General features: G+C 45.7%; 1 protein-coding gene across 5 annotated transcripts in view; it reads right to left on the reverse strand.

The window, feature by feature from the left end:
- The window catches only part of Ttc12 (tetratricopeptide repeat domain 12), a 49,315-nt gene that overhangs the window by 11,111 nt on the left and 12,312 nt on the right, over window positions 1–25,892 (reverse strand). For 3 of the 5 annotated variants that reach the window (NM_172770.3, XM_030244325.1, XM_011242511.1), the window contains 11 exons: window positions 24,312–24,472; window positions 23,791–23,812; window positions 23,055–23,132; window positions 22,158–22,279; window positions 18,701–18,760; window positions 12,319–12,390; window positions 10,579–10,639; window positions 9,925–10,113; window positions 8,762–8,831; window positions 7,790–7,878; window positions 5,253–5,421 (listed from right to left, as the gene is read on the reverse strand). In NM_172770.3, the coding sequence (NP_766358.1) occupies window positions 5,253–5,421; window positions 7,790–7,878; window positions 8,762–8,831; window positions 9,925–10,113; window positions 10,579–10,639; window positions 12,319–12,390; window positions 18,701–18,760; window positions 22,158–22,279; window positions 23,055–23,132; window positions 23,791–23,812; window positions 24,312–24,472 (1,093 nt within the window). The remainder of the gene's footprint in view (window positions 1–5,252; window positions 5,422–7,789; window positions 7,879–8,761; window positions 8,832–9,924; window positions 10,114–10,578; window positions 10,640–12,318; window positions 12,391–18,700; window positions 18,761–22,157; window positions 22,280–23,054; window positions 23,133–23,790; window positions 23,813–24,311; window positions 24,473–25,892) is intronic. The other 2 variants (XR_003947876.1, XM_011242510.2) reach the window with 2 other exon arrangements.

Consider the following 25,892-nt stretch of genomic DNA (forward strand, 5'->3'; position numbering starts at 1 on the left):
CAGCATCTCTAATAAGGTGCCCTTGTAAGGAGCCCAGCCCAGCCTCAGCATCTGGGAAAGAAGAGTTGAAAGGATGGATCCACCACCATGGCCACCCAGGACCCGTAGACACCATCGGTCCAGGATGGTTCCAGCACTCCATGTAAATCCCCAGGTGGACAAACAGTTTTAATGTAAGTTCACTAATTAATCAGACACCAGCTTGGAAGGAGATTCTGGTATTCTGCCCTATGGCTGAGTCTCAGTTGAGTTCATTAACTTGGACGACATCTAAAAGGCAAACTTCTTAATCTACTCATAACTAAAGTGGGAGGATCCTAATAAGACAGATGATGGAATAAATATTTAACAAGATCTTGACAGGCTGCTGAATATAGCAGATGGATTTAATAGAGTTAGAGTCCTCTACTGAGAGCTGGAGATTGCAGGTGAGGAACAGAGTTGCGAGACTCACTTGGGTTACTGGTTCATACAGAAAAGTTTCAAGGGTTTTGAGTGGATCCTAAACAGAGTCTGGGCAAACAGTCCAGTGCAGTTGACAGAAAAAGCTATATAACCCCAAGATGCCCAAAGAGGACTTACTGTCAGCACACCAGAACTAAAAGTGATGAGTCCCCTCCAGCAAACCAAGTATCTCTGGAATGCCGTGTGCGGTGCTCAGCACCTAGCTCCTGGTCTACAGTGACATATGGACAAAAAATGAAGGAAAGCATTAGGAACGTGCTAGAATAGATTCTTGCTGAGGGCCTCAGAGTCTCCCTGGCAGGATGTATGTGTGTGTGTGTGGGGGGGGGGGGATAAAGATGAAAAGGCTTCAACAATATGTGTTGTCTAAGCTGCATCTTCAGAGAACACTGATGCTTATTATCATTTAGTCATTCATCTAATTGGGCTAAACTATCACTGATTACTGTCCAGGCAATGAGGTTGGTTCTAGGACCACAAAGATGAAGTGAGACACTCTTCTGGCATCAGGAAGCTTGCAGGCCAGTGTCAGGCACGTGGATACAGGGCACATCAGACAGAACACCCTGAGGTACTCTCAGACTGCAAGGCATCTTTGGGATACCTATCAGCTCCTTACCATTAGTGCTTAGTGTGCAAAAGGAGAGTAGATAGCTGGGAGGCGAGAGGACTAGACAGAGCTCAGTTCATGATGAGCCTTCTGGAGTCTTCTACAAACTTTGGGTTTAACCCCCAAGGTCCACCTTCTCCCACACGTGATGACTCTCTGAGTGGTAGTGGCAGGGGTAGGATGGTGTGTTGACTACTCTAAAATTACTCTTAAGCCCCAAATCTCTGGAAGATTGCACTTTAGCCAGGCCCCAGATGACTCTCATGAGTTAGTCTTAAGGGCAATGAAGAGTCACTGTAGGATTTTCAGTAGGAAAACAGGACCAGTGTGCATTTTAGAAACATCTTTTTTTTTTTTTTTTTTTTTTTGCTGGTTTAATGGAGGCCAGATTAAATGAGGTAGGACACAGGGAGGGACAGAGAATCCCATCAGGGAGATGTGTGGTTGTCCTGACAACAAAGGTCATGAGACTGGGCTGAGGCAGTGGCAGGATGAGAGGTACTTTAAACAGGAGGAGGTACAACAAAGACTGAGAGGGAATGAGGGGCAGAGGAGGAACATGGCTAGGGAGAGCCAGGAGATGCTAATGAGCAAGGATTGACAAGCTATGGTCTTATGACCATAGTGAGGGTGGAAGAAGTCAACTCTAGAATTCAAACTTAGCAACTGGATGGTTAGATTCTCTATGCCAAAGCAGAAAATTCAGGTGAAAGAGACTGGCCCAAAAGAACCACATTTTATTTGTTATGCTATTCACAGACAAGGAGGCAGGATCTAGCAACAGAAGTGTGTTGTTATCTTATCTTTAAGACATAGACTCTGTTTTTTCAAGTCACAGACAAGAAAAGAGCTAGTATAGGGTCCTGGAGTCCCTGGCTTGGATGATGGTACAAGGTGGGAGGGGTTAGTAAGGAACCCTAGAAACAAAAGCTATGACAGAGGGGGAGGGACAGGATGGATGATATGGACAGCCACAGTATGAATTTTGAGAAGGCTCTGATCAAGAGGACCAGATCTTAAGGGCAGCAGAGTGACAGCAAGACTGGGAAAGAGCCTATGGACTGGATATCTGGGAGTGTAGCAAGCACCCACTTTGAAGGTATAGAATCTGTTTAGCAAATTGTTCTGGGAAGGGCTAAATCTCCTGAGAATTGGTAGAGGCCATTGTATACTTGAACTAGGAAAGCCTAGTGTGGCGCCCACAATCCTGGGAAGAGGCAGGATTTGATGCTTGTTGCAGACTCTTTATATTCTGGGCTGGCCTTGGGGCAGAGAGTGAGATAGGCAACATAGTCCTAGTAGCTCTGGCAATTGATGGGTTACCTTGGTGGGGGAGGCAGGGTGACTCACACCCTAAGTAGCTGGGAAGACCTCCTGTCTGGTGAGCTGTCCTGTGAGCCTGGAGCAAATCTAACAGAGACCCTGGACATGCTGGCTTTTCCCCAGAGGGGAGCATGCATGGATTGGGTTGGGCTTTGCAGAAGGACGCTCATGCTGGATGGGGCGGGGCTACATGATGTCTAAAGCTCAGGTGTCTCCAAGCTCCTGCAAATCCCTGACTTCTTCAGGAGTGCACTTGCTTTGGAGGTAGTCCAGATTCGTCCTCCACCAATTTAACTGTTTTCTTGGTCTTGATGATGAATGCTGATGAACCCAAATAGCATCAAGGACAGACACCAGCCAGGGTCATTCTGCTTTAGCCTTAGGAGACATGAGCAATAAGCTTCCTCAGCCCATGACAAGACACTTCTCCTAGCTGCTCTCATAGCCTACAGAGGACAGTGTGTCCATTTTCACCTCATCTTGCCCTGAGGCACATTTTCTGCTCTCTTAACAAGCTGTTGTCTCAGTGGATGAACTGCAGTTCAGAGAACTGGCTCATGGAGTCCACCTTTTCACTACGGTCTCCATTTAAGACTCTGAACAATCTACCTTAAAGAGAGAAAGATGATCATTAAAGCATTATTAGGGTCTTACCAAGTATCAGATAGGGATGCCCGGTGGCTCTTTATGGTGGGAGCAGTTGTTAGTTGGCCAGCCACACTGACACGATGTCCCCCTTCCAATTTTCTGACTCTGCTACAGAAGCCTACATAATGTTCCTGGGTAGTCCAGGACACAACTCTACCAAACAGAAGTAAGCACTGGCTTTTCTTAACAAAAAGGGGAGATCCGACAGGATCTAAACTGTGTGAAAGCACATACTCGAGGCTTGGCATCCCGCCCAGGGATAAGGAAAGGGAAAGCAAAGACCTCGATCTTGACCATGGCATCTCCAAGCTAACTGTTGTTGTGTTTAGTCTTTCATTTTAAAGAAAAGTAAGGAAGACAGACCATGCTCTCTTACGCTTAAGCTCCTTTTAGTCAAATTGTTTGCATCAGGCTGGAGAAAAGGCTCTAAATTCACATAGACATACCTCTGTGCCTTTGTTTGTTTGTTTGTTTGTTTTTGGAGGGTAGAGGGTGGTGTGCTGAGAACTGAGCCCTAATATGTACCAGGTAAGGGTTCTACCATAAGCCATATGCCTAGCCTACCAAAATTCTTTTAAAATATGAAGAATTTATATTTATATAAATATAAATGTTGCTCTTAGAGGCCAGAGAAGGCATCCGATTTGCAGCTAGAGTTATGGGTAATGGTGAACTGCTCAATATTGGTGCTGAGAACTGAACTCAGGTCCCCTGCAAGAGTAGTGCACGCTCTTAGCTGCCAAGTCAGCTCTTCAGTTCCCCACTGTCTCTCTTCAGTGCCATTCCAAGTGTGCAGAACAAACAAGACAATGTACCACTCCCAGGCCAAAAGTGGCTAACAAAACATAGGAGGGCTAAGCACTAGACTGTGTGAATCTTAAATCCCAGTGCTTTCTACAAAGTGGGAGACCTGTTCCTGCCAGTTCACAACATCTGGGGAGGAAGGCGACCTGCATGCCTCTATGAGGCATGCAATGCTCTGTCCTGCTTCAAACAACCTCACTCTAGCCCAGAGAACCAATTATACCTCCATCCCACCTATCTGAAGAAAGGTATTAGCAAGACTAAAACTAGTGGAGCTGAAGGCAATGTGCTGGGGTCCCCCTCAGTTCTCAGGACTGTATGGACCAAGGTGAGCCACAACCCCCACTGATCTCCAAGATGCTGGAGAAGTTCAAGTTGAGACTGTGACAAGTCAAAGATAGTTTAGGGCAAAAGTCATAGAACAACTACAGCTATAGTTGTTCAGAGACAAAAGATGGTTTCAGAGAAAATCAGGCTTGAGATGATGGCTGTAGAGTCACCTGAAAAGTCCAGGTGTTTCCGGAGGCTTTCACTAGCAGTCCACCTGCCTGGTGGGTGGAGCTTCAGGGTTGCCAAGGCACTGGGACTATGACTGAATGGGAACAGGGAGAATGAGACCACCCTGTCCTTGGCACACAATGAATTCCTCACCAGATGGACAGCTAAGAGGGGTTCAGCCTGGTCCAGGAAGATTTGGCCCCTTTTCTTACAGAGAACTGAGAGTGGGGGCTGGGCTCCAATGAATAGGAACCAAGGCAGAGTTGGGTGATGTGGCCTTGTTACTTGGTGTGGCTTCTCTTGTCTACTCTGTGAAGAGGGCAAAAGCACAGACTCTTTTAAAACATTTAAAAGAGTTAAACTTTAAAGAGTCACCGTGGTTCAGGTAAGCTGTGGTTCAAGTAAGAGTCAGGCAGACATGATCCCTATCTGACTCTATCTCAGAAAGAGCCTCATGAAAAGCATTTGTTTGACTAATCGATGCTCTATCTTTCAGAAATGGCTGAAGGACAGGACAAACAAACCAGTAATATTGCATCAAATAGAAGAGCAGATGAAAAGCAAGGGGGAGGGGGTCAGGATGGAGCCTGAGTCTAACAATGAAGCAAGTGGTCCGTTTCTAGACTGGGTTCTCTGTCTGCCTACGGAAACACTGCCTCTGGCAGCTTCAATGGTCTATATTTGTGCAGAAATGAACCTGGCCGTGGTTCTGAGCTCAGCCAGGAGTTGGTCTGAAGACCTTCCTGATAGGGTTCCCCTCAAAGGCTCCTTCTGTAGTTGTTTTTTCATGAAGGCTTATGACAATCTGATGGCGACTAGACACCAGAGACAGAAGGGGGGATGGGCAACCTTGTCTATTTCATGATAACCCCAGGGTCATAAGTTAGACCCCCCACCACCTTACTGGGTCATGTCAAGGTGCTTGATCACTTGGTTCCGGCCATTCTCCGTCTGAGTGAGCTGCAGCAGTAGGTCCAGGCTCTGCTGTTGAATCACCAGGATTCTGGAAGTCATGAAGGAAGGCAGCAGCCTGGCCATATCAGGGTGGGTCACAAGCAGGCGCTGGTTCTCCTCTGCCGAACACAGGTGTTAGTGGCCTCGAGCCGCCATGATGGCATTTAAGCCAGTTCTGTCGGCCACCACCCAAAAGAGCGGCTGGCTCTTAACACATTTGCCAGGCAGCATAATGTTACCCATAAGAATGGGACTCCGGGGCCAACCGTCTGTGTCTGAATAAGCAGAGTGAATAAGTTTGCTGATAACTAACTTCTGAGGTTCTCAGCTTGACAGTGACCTACCTGTTAGGAGTTTTAACCAGGATTCAGGGGGCCACTGACCGATGGCTAGACAGAGACTGCCTCTCTTAGATTAGCTAGACTGTTATCATTGTTATAAACGCTTTCTCCGTGAGGGACATGGAATGGGATAAAGGGAAAGCAATTGGCTTAACAAGACACCAGAGCATGTCCAGACACTGGCCTGAGCAACCATTTGTCTTCTTCCCACGAACCTACAATATCATGTGAGCAGTGTTCTCTGTCCTCGACAGGGAGCTCTTTCCAGAGTACTAACATTGAAATCCAATGACATTGACTTTTGCCTGCTTTGTGTTCTGAGCGTTCTGAGCAGGTATGTGGACACAGACAGAGCATGCGCAGGGGAATGAGAAGAAGTAAGGAAAGGCAGCATAGCACACTGGAGGGATAACATCATGGTTTGAGTTGGAAATAATACTCAAAGGGTCCTGTGTTAAAGCTTTGGTTGCTTGCATTTGGGGGAAGTAATGATTCCCAAGATGTGAGGATTTGAATGCAAGTGGCTCCCCCTAAGGGATATATTTGAATGTTTGGCTCCCAGTTGGTGGAACTGTTTGGGAAGGATTAGAAAGTGTGGCTTTGTTGGAGGAAGTGTGTCACTGTGGGTGAGCTGGAATTAACCTCTCTCCCTGACCAACAATACGCCACTGATTTCTTCTCATGTTTCTGCTCCTGCACATTCTCTGGTTCCTTTGTAAAAGGCTTTGTGCTTATTGAGTTGGGCAGCCAAGATTCCATGAGCTTGACACACAGAGGATGCATACCCCAGGGGAAAACAGTTTTCAGGTATTAAAATGACATACCTCCAAGACTTACAAAAACAAAAGTATCTGGGCTATTGTGTCTGATTCACACAGAGATATCGAAGCCTTCCTCACCTTCCTTCAGGAATCTCAATAAACACACACCCCCGAGCGAGGGACTTTGATAATTCATTTTGTTTTATTTTGGTTTGGTTTGAGTGTGTTTGTGTGTGTGTGTGTGTGTGTGTGTGTGTGTGTGTGTGTGTGTGTGTAGGCCAGAGGACATCTCACATGTCATCCCTAGGCATCATTTAAATCTAATCCAATTTAATCTCTTCCCCTCCCCTCCCCTCCCTTCCCCTCCCCTCTCCTCTTCTCTTCTCTCCCCTCTTTTTCCTCTTTTTTTAATGTGTCTCTCACTGACTTGGATATCACTGACCAGGCCAGTCTGTCTGACCCTAGAGCCCTGGGGATCTACCTGTCTCCACATTCCCAGCATGCCACCATACCTGTTTTGGGCTTTTCTGTTGTTAATTCATTCGGGTTCTGAGACACAAGCCTTGGTGCTTGGCTTTACCTACTGATCCCTTCCAATAACTGGGCTTTCTGATAAGCTAGCTGTCTAGAGCCTAAAGGAATGGAGCTTGCTTCCTCATTCTCGGCTGGACCTGTGAGTGTACACACCGCTTGCAGGCTCCACCCTGTCATTGTCTTCATTTCTAGTGTTTACCATCTCAAAATCAACCCCATTCTTATGAAACTTTTTTTTTTGGAGATGAAGGAAAAACTTAAAATCTTGATATACACGGAAGCCATAAAGGTGACTAAGATAGATTATGCAAGGACTTAATAAACTCTGGAGGATGCAGTATGAAGAAAGGTATGAGTTGACAAAATAAAATCCCTCTGGCCTTTTCCTATTTCAGTGACAGATGCTCATCAGTGTCCAAAGAGGATGGCTGGTAGTGCTTCAAGGGCTGCTATGGTCAGCAAAACCAAACATCTTTAAACAGACGAGAAAGGAACCTATCCATCCCCAGTGCTCATGACATGAGCAGAAGTCATGAGTCTGCAGAGCAGGCAGAGGCCCTGGGGGCAGGCACTCATTAGGCTGACAGTGATCTTGCCCACCCTCCACTCTAGTGTCTGAGTCAGAGGAGGAGGAGGGAGGGGAGGAGGACAATGAGAAGGAGGAGGAGGCTGGGAAATGAACTCAATACAGAACTTGCTTTTGATCCATGTACTTTCTGAAAGGAAAAGGCAAGGAAGCATAGACACCACTCCTCCTGGTCCTGACTTTTGGGAGAACTGCCATAGTGGACCACACAGCTTTCATTTCTGTGGCACACGACTAACAAGCAAGGGTGAGGGGCCAGGCTTACCGTTGTCGACGCAAACCTCCTGCCAGAGTTTTAGAACAGATACGCAAAGCACCTCCTCGACTGCATCCTTCCCTGTTAAGAAGAGGCACCTGAAGAAGACAGGGAGAGGAATGTGGATCCTGGGAATCGCTTTGCTTTCTTTTCACTGGGGTCTACTCCCAGACTCAGCAAAGGAAGATTTTAAGAGAATTTTTTCTTATGCACACACAAGCTGGACTTGGTGGCACACACCTTTAATTCCTCATTCTCAACTGGAAACAGGTGGATCTCTGTGGGTCAAAGCTAGTATGGTCTGTATAGAGACAGAGTGGCCATCCAGGACTACACAGTGAGACTTGCCCCCTCAAAAAAGGCATATCCACGGGTGACCAGAACCAAGGAGCTGCCCATCACCAACTCCCAAGTTCCAGGTCCACAGCCAAGGCCTGAAAAGGCAGGGATGGATGCACAGAGGAGAGTGGGCAGCTAGGGGCTGTCGGTGAGGAGTGAACATCCAAGTGTCCAACACACGTTAGGATCCAAAGCCTTCTGGACCATCTCAGCACAACATACAACTAATGCAGTGCCTCCCCTCCTACCATGTAGGTCTGGTTTTAGATTAAATTCTAAATAAAATCATATAGGACCCAGCTGCTTCTGCTTCCTTAAATGACCAGTAAATTCCAAAAGGAAAAAAGAAATAAAGGAGACTCTTACAGACGCTGGTGGCAAACCAGTGGGACCTGTGGCTGTCTCATTGGGAAGGACAGAGAAGGCCTGTGGGACAGGCTCACTCCGTCAGCTGCAACATGGTGCAAAAGGCTCTGAGCTCAAGGGGGTTCACATGTGTTCTCTCAGGGGTCGCCCTGCTACCTGAGGAGCAGGGACATATCGACCACAGAGCCTTGCCTGTGAGGTCAATATCTGTTTTCACATATGGCTATCTTTCTTTCCTTATGAGACATCCATCTGGCTGTGTCCGAAGATTCCTACCTTCTGATGACCTCATGGTCACTGATGGTGCTGAATCCACCGTAGGTTCTGAACAACGTTCGCTCTGTGCCTGAAACAAGAACCAAGTCAGGTTCCCTACCTACCAGGATGGAACTGCAGCGTAGCCAAGTCCATCAAAAGATCCCAGTGGGAAAGGCTGGACTTGGACACCCAGAAATGTAATTGTCATCTGTCACTCAGTGGGTTGCTTTCAGAGGGACTGCTTAGAAAATGTCGGCATCTTAATTCATAACTCTGGAGGCTTTAGAGAGCTGTTTAATCTCTGGAAAGAACTGGGATGCCATCTGACTCTATATATTTATTTTGAAGCTGTTTCCGGGCAATGGAGAAGAACTTAAAGTTTCTAAGAAGCTGCTGAGGGGGCAATCTGGGATGCTTCTGTTCTATACTGACTGACGAGAGACCAGAGGTTCCATCCATTTGTACAGACGATGCACTGTCACTGGGCAATCAAAGCTGTTTGATCTTTGCCATCAGTGTGTACAGGGACTGGTCACAGAATGGAGTGATCTCATTAGGAGACTGAGATGTTTCCTCTGAAACTATTTTTTGTTTGTTTGTTTGAAGCAGCTGCTAAGTGCAGCTGGGGTGATTTCTATAGTTTATCATAAAAATTTCTTCTGTTTCTACATGGTTTAGGGTGTGTGCGTGGTATGGGATGTTAGATCGGATGTGCGTTATAAGCAAGATGTGTCAAAAATTTATAAAATAGATGCACTGATGTATTCAATATTTATATTTATGAATATACATATAATGTTTAATATACTAATATCTTACTTAAATAATATATTCACATATGCATAATATAAATAATAATCCATATATATTCATATAATAATATGAGTATAAATATGAACATAAATAAATACACCCTGTGGTTTGAGTACGCAGTATAGGCACACATGGCACAGCAGCACACCATGTGTGTGCCTTGTGCTGTATGTGTGGTGCTTCCTGCCTGAGCACTGAGTCGGCGCATCCCCTGAAGCGGGTACAGGTAGAGGTTGGCACCTATATTAGAGTAGATTTCCCATCACTATTTGTAGAAGGAAGGGGATCTTCGTTTCACGAAGCCAGATCCCCAGCCCCATGCCTGCACACCGACAATGCTCTTCAGACCCTACTCGTATCTAACTTACAGTCAGCCATCATTTCTGTCAGAATCTCAATGCCTCCTGCATAGAACAAGGGTGTCTGGCCAGGCTTGGATAGGGTTTCCAGGAGATTTTTGGTCGTCACTGCTGTGTTCTTTCCTGAATCCAGAGATTCTTGGGCTTCCTTCTCTTGAAGATCTGCTTTCTCTCGAAGAGTTACTTGATTTAGGTGTTCTATCAAAACAAGCAGGGAAAAGTGAACTGAACAACACCCTAATGACCGACAGAGGAGTACAAGAGGCTCCTCTCCTCTGCATCTCTCTCTTGCCCCTGCCCATCCCCTTTGTTTCTTCCTTTCAAGGATGTGTTTAAGTATAGAGCAAGAAAATAATTCAGACTCTCCTGCTAGAAGAGACTGTTTAGAAGTAATGTAAGATCTAAACACGGAGCCTAAAACATTTAGGAGCTTGGGGCATTCTAGGAATACATTGGAAGATGGCAAGGAAGAAAGAAATGAATCTGAACATGGGCAGAGAGGGAGACTGAGCAGAGCAGGCCTGCTAACAGAGGGCTGGGCTGTGCAGGAAAGGCAAGACTGTGTGTGGCCTTGGCTAGGGCAGAGAAGGCAGGGAGGGCATCCCAGGGAAGCACAAAGAAAAACCAGGTTCAGATGCAGCTTAGCAGCAGGGACCTCCTCACCTTTCACCTGTGCCTTCAGCTTGGGGTTTATCTCTTCAATCTTCTGATAACATTCTTTAGCCTGGAAAACAGGAAGAAGACCTTGAGAGGTGATCAGGGGTACCATGATTACAGGGCAGGCACTGGGCACCCCAGGGCTCGGCTCCTTCATTATCCCTTCCTATCCTCCCCCTGCTCTCAGCACAGAGGCAGTCAGGGAGAGAGGTGAGCTTTTGATATTTTTGCCTGGGCTTCTCTTCTCAGGTTCTGTGGCACTACAGGTACTATTTTCAAAATTCATTTTTTAAAATGTGTTTGTTAAATACAAACTGTGATGAAAACTACCCGGTCTTGGCTTTTCTGTGGCTCATGTCTGCCGGAGGTTAGAATAATCACAATGTATATGCTAAACTTAGATTTGATATTTGCAAGAAGAACCCATCAGCTATGCCCAGGGGAGTCAGGAAATAAGCAAAACTGTAGGCTGGAGGTTGTTGATTGAGGCCCAGGAACAGGAGAATAAAATACCCTGGGGCTTAGAGGTACAGGCTGCAAAAACAGTGAAGACTCCAGTCACTGGCCACCTCAGACTCAGCTAGAGAACTTGACAATGGGATTTTACTGAGGGAATGGTAGAAAGACTAGAGAGAGAAAGACTGGTACAGGGAGAATTGGGGGCTATGATTGTATCACTCGTGTCTTAGTTAGGGTTTTACTGCTGTGAACAGACAGACACCATGATTAAGGCAAGTCTTATAAAGGACAACATATATTTGGGGCTGGCTTACAGGTTCAGAGGTTCAGTCCATTATCATCAAGGTAGGAGCATGATGGCATCTAGACAGGCACGGTATAGGCAGAGCTGAGAGTTCTACATCATCTGAAGGCTGCTAATGGAAGAGTGACTTCCAGGCAGCTAAGGTGAGGATCTTAAGCCCATACCCACAGTGATACACCTACTCCAACAAGGCCACACCTCCTAATAGTGCCACCCCCTGGGCCGAGCATATACAAACCATCACAGCTCAGAAAATATATAAGAAATCCTGAGAGAACATCCAACCAATCTCTAAGAGAAAAGAAAATTCTAAGGAAATAAACACTCCTATCTTCAAGGTTGATCCGGAACCTTCTAGAAAACAGGGTAAGGATGGCTAGAAGAGGGCTGGCGGGACGGATGGCTTACCAGGTCCCCCAAGCCTGCTGAGCTGAGACTTGAGTCCTGGAACCCACATCAAGGTGGGAAATGACTCTAGAGTTGTCTTCTGACCTTTGCGACATCGAGTCTGCTCCCCCAACCCCCTCCCACATCATGTTCACAAACTCACAGAATAAAAAATAGAGATTGAACAAAATACAAACTATCACATTTTTAAAAATAGCATTATTCCAGGTTAGACATGGGTGTGCTGAACCCAGTATCTCTTCAGTCCCACATCCAGTCTAGGAGTTACTGGCTTGGTATCTACGCCCCGTCACTGCCTATCCGCCTCACCATCACTGACACTGTGATTGGTCATGTGATGTTGCGGCGGTGTGGATGCTCACATGCTTGGAGTAATGAGATTACGAGTGAATCTTGTTTTCTTGTTGTTCATTCTCTCTGAGGAAATTGAACCAGCGCTAGTAAAGGATTCTCTGACGTGACTCCTCCAGCTGGCGGGGCTGTCCCAGATTCCCGACTGTATTATCTGGGAACTTCAGAAAACCCTAAAGGGTGGATTAACACCTAACCAACTCTTCACAGAGCTAGGAACTTACCTTGCTGTAGTTCTTCAGGGCCACGTGGGCTTTCCCCATGTGGAAATAGGCCTTTGTACAATTCTCATCACACTGTGTAAAAGAGAATGTTTGATCAGATGTCTCAGATCTGAAGTCATTAGGCTCTGGCCTGCCTGCTTAGTTAAGGGAAGGAGGCCAGTGCTTTGGTTCTCAGGATAGCTACCAGAGTTGACAATTAAGACATTTCTGTGCATCTGTGACCAAGCTAATTGCTGCCCGCAAGGAGTCTGGACACATGGGTGTGCTCTCTTCCAAATTAGTGATACTGTCAGATCTCACTTTCATGTAGAGACTTGCTCAAGAAGTAAAGCAAGGCCCTAGGTCTAAAAGAGTCAGCATTGGCTTCATGCTAGAATCACTTGGAAGGCTCATATATATCTGGGACTGGCTGCCCCTGGACCAATTAAGTTATTGTCTAAATGAGGTCCAGACAGAAACAATTTCAGCTTTCTGGGTGATATAACTATAGAACTAAGTTTGGGAGTTACTTGCTCATTAGCAGACAGAATTCTCTGGGAAGGCAACCGTGGTTAGGAGCATGTCTTAGTGGGCAGTAAGTCCCTTCTTGAAAATAAGCCATAACATGAACACTGGTGTAATGCATGTTGTCACGTGTCCTTGTAGGTCACTGAGAAGGAATCTGGGACTTGAAGTGGGGTTGCTTCCCACTCCATTTCTGACACAAGTATGTGTGTCAGTCACAAAGTGTTCTCCAAGACCTCCTGTCTGGGGGTGGGCTGGCCCTGCTAACTCTGTGGTAGGGGAGAAAGAACATCAGAACAGCCCAAGAGTAAGAACACTGTGCCCTCGAGAGCAGCTGCAACAGAGCTTACTGATCCAAGGGTGCCTATGGTGGAAAGGGAGGGAGGAGTTGAGCCTTGGGAAGCTTCTCTGTGGAGAGAAAGCTCAATGGGGAACTCCAGGTGACTGCCTCAACTTCCCCAGTCTGTTCCTGCTGGATGTTCCAAGTGCCTGGGTTGATGATGTAAACCCTACCTGCTGCTACTTGTTCTTTTACCAGATACTATGTTCTGCTTGGGGCTGTCTTTGAGAACCCCAGCTCTCACGTGCTCACTCTCCCTCCCCTCCCCCCCCCCCATGCTCTTTTCCCCCTCTCCTTGTTTCCATTGGTTTGCTATGTGTTTCATAAACTCACCCATCGAAATCAGAAAGTATGGCTTTGGCAGATCATTCTTTGGACCGTACAGAACAAACAGGAATTCCCATTAGTATCACTTAAGACCTAGATGGATGACCCTCTACAATAGGGAGGGTTTAAGTGTACAGCTAAGGCTTTACCACTCGCAGAAGGGCCCTGACTCTGCCTGGTCCTCCTCATTGTAAGTCTGCAGGGAGCCACCCAGCACAAACATATGAACTAAAACTTGAAACATCAGTTAATTGATATACACTCATCACCTTTATAAGCAAGTGATTGAGCCAGGTGAGATATCCTTTAGGGTTTAGATTTAGAAGGTTCAGGGGGTCAGTCTCAGGAGTCTAAAATGTTCTAGGTGAATTAACAGCTCAGAATGGTGGTTAGGCCACCAGCTTTTGGTCAAGCGTTTTCTTTATCCGGAACGTAAGGAGAGTAATTCACAGTCTCCTCCGCCGAACCATTGTTGGGAGGGAGAATTGGGTAACACTTAGCACTCTCCTAATACTCCATTAGCTGCCGTTGCTGTGGTTACAGCAGCAACAATACATTTCAGAGCAAATGTGATTTATAGAAAGGCTAAATAATAGCAAAAGAGGAAACAATAATTGCTAGAGAAACTCTTACCAGGAGTTTTTATGTATAATATTTCCTGATCTATTATGAAGTGAATAGGACTAATACAGAGAATAATAAGAGCCCAGACTGATCAGTCTGTTCCATGTGGTCAGCACTGAACTTGATAGCTTGGATGGATGATCTCTGTGAACCTCATAGCAATGCAGCAATACAGGCCTGGGTATCTCCATGTCCCAGACAAGGAGAGCGCGGGAGGTGTGTGCGTGGGGGGTGGGGGGACTCGAAGTTGCATCATCACTGTATGGAAGAGCTAGAATTTGAAATCTGGCCATTGAATTCCAGGACACAGGGGCTTAAAAATGTTATTAGGATTGAGGGGCATAGTTTGCCTAATATGCTCAAATCCCTGGGCTCAATTCCCAGTACCAGAAACAATGACGGCAAATAAAATCAAAAGCTCTTTCTGAAGTATGCTATGAAAAAAAAATGGCTGTAGACTACAAGGAAAGCTTTCCCCCAGGTTCAGTGGAGGAGACCCTACAATGAGAGGAGCAGGCAATGTGGGGGTATTTGAACTGAGTCTTGAGTGAAAGAAAGCATTAAAGGGAGGGTGATGATAGAAAGGGAGGGGAATGGGAAGAGAGAGACCAGAGAGAGGGGAGTTCAGGATCCTCATGGATGGTCCAACTGTAATTGAAGTATTGGGTGGAGGAAAAAGACGGGGTGGGAAGGAGGAGCTAAAAAGATTCCACACGAAAGTCTCAAATGGCAAGTGGGAGGAGGGTTGCACTATCATTGTTGGCAAGAAGGCAAGATGATCTGGAGGTGGCATGCAGAACTGGCCAGAGCAGGGACAGGCAGGGAGATGAGCAAGGGGTCCAGGCAGCCACATGGAAGGAGGGCTGATGCCTGAGGTCCTGGTGACAGCTGCAGAAAGCAGAGTGCAGACATCAGAGCTATGTCAGAGGAGGATGAGCGCTGAGGACTAACTCCGCGTGCTGAGAAGTCAGAGCCTAGCCGAGATGCAGGGAAGGCACAATTGGCTCTAGCAGAAAGGGGTCAGGAGGGCGGGTAGAGGAGAAGCTTTCTGAGTTTGGGGGATGCCAAGACAACCAAATGGAAACCTGCATGAGGTGGTGGAGGTGGGCCTGGAGCCGGGAGAAGGGAGAAGCTGAGGAAGCTGGTCTGCAAGGGACTTTCAGAGATGACAGGTGAATCCGTGAGGCTCACGAGAGGAGATGAGGAGCCTGGACGGAAGAGGGCAGGAAGCAGGGTGGTGAGCGTAGGGAACTCACAAAGGATGCAATCCAAAGGATGAAATCTAGGAAGCAGGAGAGGTGTGGCCAAGGGGAAGAGAGGATGCCCTGCACCTCTGCTCATGAGAACCAGGGATTCATAGCATGTCCATGGCAGAATACTAGTGTTACACAGCTGGGGGCATCCAAGTCCCTGAGCTGAAGCCCATGACCTTCATAGGCATGGCAAAGAGAAGTGGCTATAGCTATGACATCCTCTCTCCACCCACAAAGAGCAACTACCTTCTTATGACTGGACCTGTCCAGTCTAACCAGGAGTCTTCTGGCACATGCATTTACTCCAATGAGCCCCACACTGTCTTTGATGGGGTGTGGCCTTCAAAGCAGGATGGATTTCACTGGGCAGGAAGTGGTCTTCTGATGGTGACACTCGTCTGCTCCTGACGGAGAGCAGCTTTGCCGCCCTTATCTTCTTTGACAAGGGACATCAGCCCTGAAATATCACTCAGGCTGGTCTCTTCCAATTTATAAGTGTCAAGAAATGTTAAATTGCCATGAAAGTCCCTATACTATTAATAATAGAGTGCCAGAGATTGTTGCTACTGAGATTATAAAGACTTTTTAAAGAGAGCAAACCTTTTCCTTGGAATCTGTGGCTTCCACAAAGAGCAGAAGTTAACCCGTTTTCAAATTCTTTTTGTGTCGATCCAAACCTCTCCCTGGGAGCCTCACTGGGCATTTAACAAGACTGGGCTCTGAGTGCTGGCGATTATTTTGACACCGCCTCCACTGGGTCTGCTCTGCTTTGGTGTCTCATTTAGTTCATTATGTTGAGCTTCATTCAACATTTGGGCAGAGGCCAATGTGTTAGCCTGGGTCAGCGTGGGCTGTGTCTAACTCTTTGGTCCCTTGTCTGATTAGAAGACTTGTACTCTGGAGCTCCTTACAGGAGATCCGTTTCTATCTCAGAAAGGAATGGGATCCTTTCCCACGGGTCCCGGAGTTTTGGTTTTCAGTAGGGGCTTTGTTATAGTAGATAGTTAAGAGAGTACAGGCTGGCAGTCAGTGTGCCCTCTGGCTTTGCGAACCCATGCAAATGGCTTAATTCATCTCTGGGGGCTCATCTTTTGGTTGGAAAAATTATGGAAAATAGTGGCACTGAACGGAACCTGTGCTGTGAGCCTGCAGCAAATGATCGATTTTGCTGTTATGTTTGAAACAGCCAAGGAAACCCTCCTGAGCTCTTTTCTGCTAACGACTGGTGCCAGAAGACAAAACAAGCTAAAACAACAAAAAACAACAAGAATGACAACACTGTGAGCAAACAAGGTGACAGCGACAGCGTGGGTGAGCAGGAGATCCAGTGCTGCCGTCAGCGTGTGGTTGCTCTCATGATGACTGGCCTAGTGTGGCAGAGCTGGGTCCCTCCACGCTGTGCCTTCAGGGGGATGACATAACCAGGTGCTTCAGGCTACCTGCAGGTTCACAATGCTTTGTGAACCCCAGAATCAGGGGGGGATTTTCTGATTCATTCCTGTTTCCCTCACTTATATCCTCAGTAAAAAAAAAAAAAAAGCAAGAGGAGCCATTGAGATGGTTCAACAGGTAAGGGCGCTTGCCACACAAGCCTGGAGACAGTAGTCAAATGTCTGGAACCTGCCAACTCCGTGGGGATTTTTCTGACTTCTATACATGTGCTATGGCATCCACACACACACACACACCATGTATACAAAACACACTCACACACACTCACATACACTCACACACACTTACACATATATCATGCACATGTCATGCACAGACACACATGCACACACAAATAAGTAAGTAAAAACAAAGAAGAGCAAGAGAATATGGCCAGTATGTGGCTGTGAATGTTTATTCTTGATTTAGGCCATGGTCTTTGGGTGAGGTCACAGGTGCTGTCCTGGGGAATTGGAGGCACCGATACACCTGGAACCTTCTCTTAGGATTCTACCTTATCTGACTGTAAGTTGTTTCAACTAATCAGGCAAAATGGCATATGGTCCGAGGTACTCTGTTTTCTTTGCCTTTCCTCTGTCAAACCTGTCACATTACAACACATTACACACACACACACACACACACACACACACACACACACACACACTCCTCTGTCAATCCTGTCACTTTACAACACTTCATGTTCTCTTACACATTACAACAAAGAGATGCATTTTATAAAGTTAGGCCTAATGGTGCAGGGCTATAATCTTAGCTACTTGGGAGGCTGAGGCAGGCAGGAGGATAACAGGTTCAAGGCCAGACTAGTCAGTTTAGTGAGACCTTGTCTCAGAATATAAAGGGCTTGGAGTTGTGGCTAAGTGGTGGGATTCTTGCCTAATATGTGAAAAGCCATAGGACAGACAGAATGAGAATGAGCGAGAGAGACAGAGAGAGACACACAGAGAGAGACACAGAGAGAGAGACAGAGAGAGAGACACAGAGAGAGAGAGACACACAGAGAGACAGAGAGAAACAAAGAGACAGAGACAACGAGATAGAGATAAGGCAGATGGAAATAGAGAGAAACAGACAAAGGGGGAGAGAGAATAGGATCATATTTTTATGGAGTACCACAGAAAATATCAAGCATTTTTAAAGATAAAAATGCTTCTCATTTCTAGACCCTTTTGGGGGGGGGGCTGATGTGCACTGTCCTCAGAGAAGAGTTTGTTCAAGTAAGTTTTTAAAAAGATCATGTGACAGTATGTAACAGGGAAGCTTGGATTTAGGGTTATTTCAACATTAATTTAGTCATATGAAATACTGTCACCAAGGAGTAAATGTGGCACCTGAGAGCTGAGCAATTTTTTTCTTCTCTACAGCCTTGATTCTCTCTCTGCTTGTATGCTCTTGGAGAGAACATGAAGGAAAGCATTGCTCATGTGCCCAAACCCAACCCACGTGGGACAACAGCACATTATCATTCTGATAACCATCCACAAATAGAAGTGGGGTGCAATCCACTTCCAAATGATCTCCAGGCTGAGGAGGAAGATGACATTGGAGAAATCGTGGCTGGTCCTGGAGGAGAGGAAAGGATATTTTCCCCATGACACCAAGTAGAGCATTTGACAGGAACCAAGTGAAGAACGAGCTAGTGTAACACAGGACCTTCAAGGACCAAGGCTGATACTGTCTCTGGAGCACATGTATGAGCTAAGGGCATTGTGTGAATGTTCCAACTCTCACAGGAATTCGATTCCATCCCATTTCACAGATGAGGAAACTGAGGTCAGGAAACTCAGGTGACACACATGGAGCTGCTATCTGTGCACTTCAGGACTCAGACACAGGCTGGAGTAAGATCAATAGTCATGTGGCAAAAGAAGGAGCCTCTTACCTTCAGAGCCCAGTCACAATCCACAAGAGCCTTCTGATAGTCCCCAAGTTTTATAAAAGCCTGAAATGACACAAATACATGATACTCAGACACAACTCTGTATCAAAGGAGTCCTCAGTCGGTACAGAAAGGGCAGCTAATATCACCAAGTAAGCAAATAACAGAAAATGGAATCAAGGATATGGGAAGGCTAGGAACCTTACTCACTCACGGGTAAGAGTCCAAACTGGTGAAGCCATTACGGCAATCAGTACGGACGATCCTCTAGAAACCACATACCTCAGCTAGAAAACGTCTGCGCATTTACCCAAAGGATTGTACATCCTACCACAGAGATACCTGCACACACATTTACCAAGGAAATTGGACCAGTCAAGATGTCCATCAACAGGTAAATGGGTAATAAAAATGGGATATAGACACACAATGGAGTTTTATTCAGCCGTAAAAAAAACCAAAAAACAACAAAAAAAAAAAACATGAAATTTGCAGGGAAATTCATAGATCTGGGGAATATATAGAAGAGGTAAAAAGACAAATACCACATGCTCATTTTCATATGTGGATCTTAGCTTGTGTGTGTGTTTGTGTGCATTATGTATGTGTGTGTGTGCACCCATGTGTGTGTTTGTGTGTGTATGTATGTATGTGAATATGTGTGTGAGCACATATGTGTTTGTGTGTATATGTGTATATGTATGTATATCCGTATCTGTGTGTGTGTGTGTGTGTGTGTGTGTGTGTGTGTGTGTGTGTGTGTGTTTGTATGTGTATATATAGGAGTATGGGCATAGGTCATTTAATCAGGAAACCATTTTTCTAAATAATTAATATTTACTAATAATAAAAATGGGTGAAAGATAAAGAATATATTTATATATGTTGTCTTTCCTCTTCCTCCTAATTCTCCTCCTCTTCCTCCTCTTCCTCTTCCTTTTCCTCTTCCTCTTCCTCCTCTTTTTTTCTTATCAAGAAGCACTGCATAGATTTTAGACACTTTTGGAAAGTTCCAGGAGAAACGGTAATCATGATCCCATGTAAAAAAACAAACAAACAACCCCCCCAAAAAACAACAACCTGGGTTCCAGGGAATGAGTGATTTCTCTGAGGCCCCCAGTCTCCAAGAACAATGCAGCCCACATCTAGATTTACTCATGACCCAAATTTTCCCAAGGAGCTGTAATACTCTTAGCAGTAAGATGAGCTATTTCCATGAAAGAGTGGCATTGTAACTCTTGGGGAATCAAGGCATCCAGACAAACTGAGGAGGGAAGCAAGCAGCAGCCCGGCAGTGGCCTTTGCAGTATAGATCTGCTCCTTCTTCTTCAGGTCTTGAGTTGCACTTGAGAATCATACGGGACGAAGAAATCCGTGTCCCCCTAGACAATTAGACAACTAGATCATGGCAACCATGATCTTATGCTGAGACTTAAGGTCCAAACAACCCCGAGGACCTCATCACGGGCTTCAACAATTTCTCTATGTAGCCTTGTACTTTTTCCTTTCCTTTTCCTTTTTCCTTTTTTCCGTTTCCGTTTCCTTTTCCTCTTTCCTCTTTCTTTCCTCTTTCCTCCTTTCCTTTCCTTTCCTTTCCTTTCCTTTCCTTTCCTTTCCTTTCCTTTCCTTTCCTTTCCTCTCGCCTCCTCTAAGACTTGAGTTTGACTCCCTGTCCATTCTCTTTTGCCTCTCCCCATTTTAAGAAGAGCTACTTTTCTTAATGGCAATTAAACTAGATTTACCTATCGGGCATCAGCCATCTTGATTTAACATCTTGAGAGATAGAAAGGCAAAGCAGGTGCGGCTTTTAGTTCTTTTCTTTAGCAAGCAATATTCAATTCCCAGCATCCTTACTGTTTTCTAGCACCGCATGCAAATGGGAGAGGTGTTTTAAAAATAGTCTGCGGCTCAAGTGATTCCTAATACCAGGCAGCATGTTCTGTGTCTATTTGCCTCTGAATGTATGCTCTGAGAGAGAGAGAGAGAGAGAGAGAGAGAGAGAGAGAGAGAGAGAGAGAGCTGGAAGAAGTTGCTTCCCCAAAGCCTTTCACCGCATTGCCTTATATTTATTCACAGCCACTTTTAATGAGATTCTTATAACTAATCAAAGGGTGGCTTAAAATTGAATACAGTTAAAATGCAAGTAACTAATTTAGATGAACTGGAGTGGGGGACGGACAGCCTGCACTAGATATGAGTCTGAATTACATAACATTTTAAAAGCAATTCAACTCCACTGCTTTCTAATCACTTCAGGGAGACTAGCTCGAGTGGGCATCAGTAGGTAGACATTTTCCAAGACCAAATTCAATGCCGAAAGTGAAAGAAAAGTAACCATTGTATTAATAGCTTACATTTAAAAGATCCTTCTGAATTCTTTAAATGGACTTATTACGACTCCAGTGTTATATAACTAGTGGGGCATTGGATAGCTGTGACAGACGGAGCTCTGAGGGAAAGTATAACGGCAGGTTTTGTCCTTAATAACTTCATATTTATATTCTTGTTAGGGCAATAAGGGGGGGGGGGCGCTGCTAAAGCATGCTCCTGGCCATCTTTTTTATGGGATTCCTTTCTTATAACAAGTTTTTGACACAAATGAGGGTAGGAAAAAAACACCTGGCCTCTTGTCGGACATATGCAAACTGCTCAGGTAAGGAGCTTGTATTGCTCTCAGATTTATTGGCCATTAAATCACTGTCACCCCACAGACTCTCCAGCTTCGGATACCCCGTGTCTGGCTTCGAATGCTTCTCCTTCACCAAGCCCAGACAGATACTCTTGATTTATGGAGATCGGAGCTGACGAGGGCTCTGCGGCTGCCTCCCTTTCTGGTACGTGACATGGCATCAAGTCTGTCACACAGAGGTCCAGCTGACAGGTCCTGTCTATCATGAAATCACATCCATGAATCTGCCACGCCAATCTTCACTGTATCTCAAAGATAAGGTGACTAATGGCATTTTTGTTTCAAGCAATAGTTAACCAGCTCCCTGACTTCATTAAGCAGCAGGTAAGAAACATCAGGCAGTCAGTTATGGCTCAGTTTTGAGAAACTGAGGTTCCCTGTAAAATAAACCTGAGGGGAAAGGGCTCCAGAAACCCTGACATTCAGAGAAAGTGCTGTCAGTTTTCTGGCTACCCAATCTAACCACAGTCATAGAATCAAAAAGCAGGTTTGACATAATAAGCACAAATTGGCATAATGGCCTTTGAGAGTACCACCAAAAACATTAGTGGAAGTTTTCAAGTTCTCAGAGGCTATGAGGCTGATTACGGGACGTGTTTATACCATGGAAACTGGCACTTGCAGCCTGTTGGTAAACATTTGCCACCAACGATACTGTCTACCCTTGCCTCTGCTTTGACGGGGTTCCCGACACCTGTTCCCGGAGTCGCCACTGTGGACGCCGGGCACCGGTTCTCGGAGTCGCCACTGTGGACGCCGGGGGTTACCCACCTGGGCTCGGTTGGTGTACAGCACCTTCATGTCCTTGAGCTTCCCCAAGCCCTCACTGTAGAAGAATATGGCTGTTTCATAGTCGCCCCTGACAAAGGCCTCGTTCCCCTTCTCCTTCAGGGCTGGGAGAGAAAAAAAAAGGCACAGAGTCAGCCCTCAGTGTACGTCGGAAGGTCCTTCTAGATCGCCGGTTTTCTAGTTTGGCCCAGCGCTGCTTATTTTTCGCTGCCGTTAATTGAGGTCCAATTTCCTTATATTTTCCCCCTTCAAATCTATGCTGAGGTTTTCTATGCAGCCTCTCAGAGAAACGATTTTTTTTTTCTGAACTGAGGCTTATATTTGTGCCACTAGTACCCTTGACCAAAGCAAGGGTCCCTATGGTCTTTGAGCAAATGGGGAGTGGGGAAGATCTGCATTAACACACCATCCGAAATTAAAAACAAAAAAAACAAAACAACAACAACAAAAAAAAAAAAACAACCAGAAAACACACTCCACACATTCATGCATCCGACCCCAACACATACAACACCATTTTATCGATTTTTCACATACTTTGTCTCCCCTTCCCCCTCATGTCTCTTTTCCTTCTGACTCTAGCTCAGGCTAGCCAGTGGAGCCTCTCTTCCTTCCTATTTCCCAAGAGCCATTCAGGAATCTGATTGGCTCAATCTACCCAGGGGGCCTCATTAAGGCTGTGTCCTGCTGACTGTACTTTGAGTAAGGTCAGAGGATGGACCTCCAATGGTTTCTGCCTGGCCAGGTCCTCTGGCTGCCAGCCCATCATGAACCCACTCCCTAGGGAGCTTTGTACTCCCACACATCTGCACACAGGCTCTCATGGGCTCCTTCAGCTGAAATCATTCCAGCTACTGAAAAGTAAGGACCAACAGTTACCATCTGCCAGGACTCTGTTTTCTCGTCTTCTCTTGGCTCGTTCCTTGGCGTCCTTCTCCACGGATGCCAAGAAGGCATCTGACAGCAGAGCGATTCACAGCGTCAAAAAGAGCAAGCCAGATACTCTAATCAGTCCTTTAGTTCAGATTCCAGAGGAAGCTACTTTGGGATGTTACAGCTGTACTTCTTATGCATACATATGTAGGCACACACATGCATGCATGTGTGTGCGTGTGTACATGCATACATGAGCACAATTCTGAGGCAGCTGAACTGTCACCTTCTTAATGTGACTTTAAAAGCTAACCCGTGAGTTGTATTATTACGTGTCTTGGCTGTGTCTATGCCTCAGATTTGAATTATGTCTCTTAAAAGAGTTTTTCCTTTGAAGAGAGACTTTTCATTCTATTTAGCATAGTGAGCCTCAGAGCTGAGCAACACAGAAAATAACTGCATGCCCTAAGCAGTGAAGGGTAAATTGGACCATAAAGAAGAACTGAGTTCAGTTTACAAAAGACTGGTCAGGAGAAAACAAAAAATAAAATAGAAAAGCCTCTGCTCGCTGCCTCTCGGGCCACTGGCACCAGACCTGGGTCGTCAGCAGGATTTTGTTTGCGGGTTGTTTTTAAGCCCAGGGGCCATAATTTAAGGGTCTGGAAGTTACATTCTATATAAAAAATACTGATCCTAAATGAGCACAACACAGTGGAGAAGGAGAGAGAGATGCTTTCCTTACCTGGGCTCATTTCATCTGCATTCTGCAAGATATGGGATATCATAAAAACAAAGAAACAAATTTTAAAAGTCAGGCTCTGGTAAATGTGTATACAAAGCCAAGAGAGCAAACCTTGCAAACGAGGAGTCGGGTCATTTCCTTTAACCACCAATACTGATTTAGATTTTAAGGGGCTTGCTTTAAAGTTGGAGATGCTATGGTGGGCACAATTATGGGCCTGCTCCTACAGAAGCAAGATGGCCCAAGCCAGGGGACCCCCCCAACCCCACCCTGTGGCTTGTTACATATGAATTGTTAAAGCATGGGACCGAAATACAACACTCGAGCTCAGCAGGCAGAGAGGTCGAGTCTCCACTACAGGAAGAGAAGAAAGCTAATTCCATAGGGAAAACCCATCAGGAAGCCCGGGGAGCGACACTGTTCCAGCCCCATCCGGTGGTCTGAGATCACATCAAGTTCCTGCCTCAGAGCAGGTCTCCCGGGGACATCTACGTATAGACCTCCATAGCAGAAAGGGAAACCTCGGGAGTTTGTGGAGGACTGATCATGGTCTTATTCAGAGTGGTCCTGCACCCGTCCTCCTCTTGCTCTCTCTCCATCAGCAGGAGTTTCTTTTCCGAGTCCAGGACAGCTTTCTGCTGTATGAAGGGATCATCAGAATTCATCTCTTGGATTAAACTGGCTAGAGGAAAAAAAAATCACACGTGACTCAATCAGGCAAGTTCTTCGAAAGAAAAGACTCCATCCGCTGGAAAGGATGGTGTTGAAAATTAATAAGGATGATCCATAGAAAGGAGAAGAAGGTACTAGGAAGACCAGTGAATCGCTGGGACTAATGTGAGACAATTAGGAAGAAAAAGAAATAGCAAGAGAATTTAATACTGGGCTTCCAGGAACAGAGCTTTAAGTCACTAGCCAACTCTAGTAATTTATGGACGGCTTATCAGGAGTTGTATGCTTTGCTGAGTATCAGGGAAAGTGGTGAATAAAAAACAAAATCCTTTTGTTTTGTTTGAAAAGCTTGTGATCTTGTGTGGGAGACAAACGTTAACACAAGCAGCTCTGAGATTCCTAAAACAGAAGCCTTCAGCTGTCTCCCTGCCTCTCTTCACTGTGTTGTCTACGCAGATTGGCATTCATAGACTGTCCTTTAGAGGGATCACTCTACCCTCACACCCCACCTAAACAGATAAATTTGTTCACCTCACTCCAATTTCAGATCAATCTAATTATCCATATCTAGCAGCCTTGACTAGGGAGGCTAAACATTGATGAAGAAAAATGGATAAATATCTGGGGGGGGGGGGACTTACTGGTCTGTCAGTGACCCTCACTCTCCCAGATCCTTTACTATGTCATCCTAGGTAGTCTATTATCCTCTCAAACACTTTCAAGTTTTGGACAATCTAAACCTGACGATTCCAAATAGAGGATTCTGCTTATTCATTCGGTGAGGAAAGGGATGGTGTTAAGAAAGAGCTCTTTCAAGGTCATGTTTTCAAGCTCACATAGCTGCCCACACCTGCATCCACCTTCAGTTCTCACCACAGAAGGATGCAGTGTCTCTTGTATGAGGTTTGAGCTTCCGCTTGTGCAAGTCATGTGGCCAATGCTGACTCAAGGGGTAGAGAATAGTAAAGAAAGTCATTTGTGACAAGTTTTGTTATGTACCTGAGCGTGATGGCTACATGGTTTTATGAAATGTGCACTCTAGTTTAGCCTGCATTTTCTTTGCAATATGCCTAAGAGGTCTGCTTGGTACAGACGGTTTACACACCATGAGTCAAGGGCAATTCAGTTGAGTGTTGCCAGAAACACATGCGGCTTGTTTTAAGTTTCAGACAGTAGATAAATGTCCAGTTGAATACCCATATTTATGTGTGCTTGTGCATGTTATACATTCTTCAGGATATGACTGTAAGTAACCATATCCTATACGTAGTTTATAAGAATGAGTTTCTAGACTAGCCATATAGCTAAGCAGGTAGAGGTGCCTGCTGCCAAGGCTGACCACCTGAATTTCATCCTCAAGACCCAGAGAGTGAAAAGAAGGGATGGACTCCTGAAAGTGGTCTTCTGCCCTTCATGAGTGCGTGTGCACC

This window comes from Mus musculus, chromosome 9 (genome assembly GCF_000001635.26).
Source record: "Mus musculus strain C57BL/6J chromosome 9, GRCm38.p6 C57BL/6J".
NCBI lineage: Eukaryota > Metazoa > Chordata > Mammalia > Rodentia > Muridae > Mus > Mus musculus.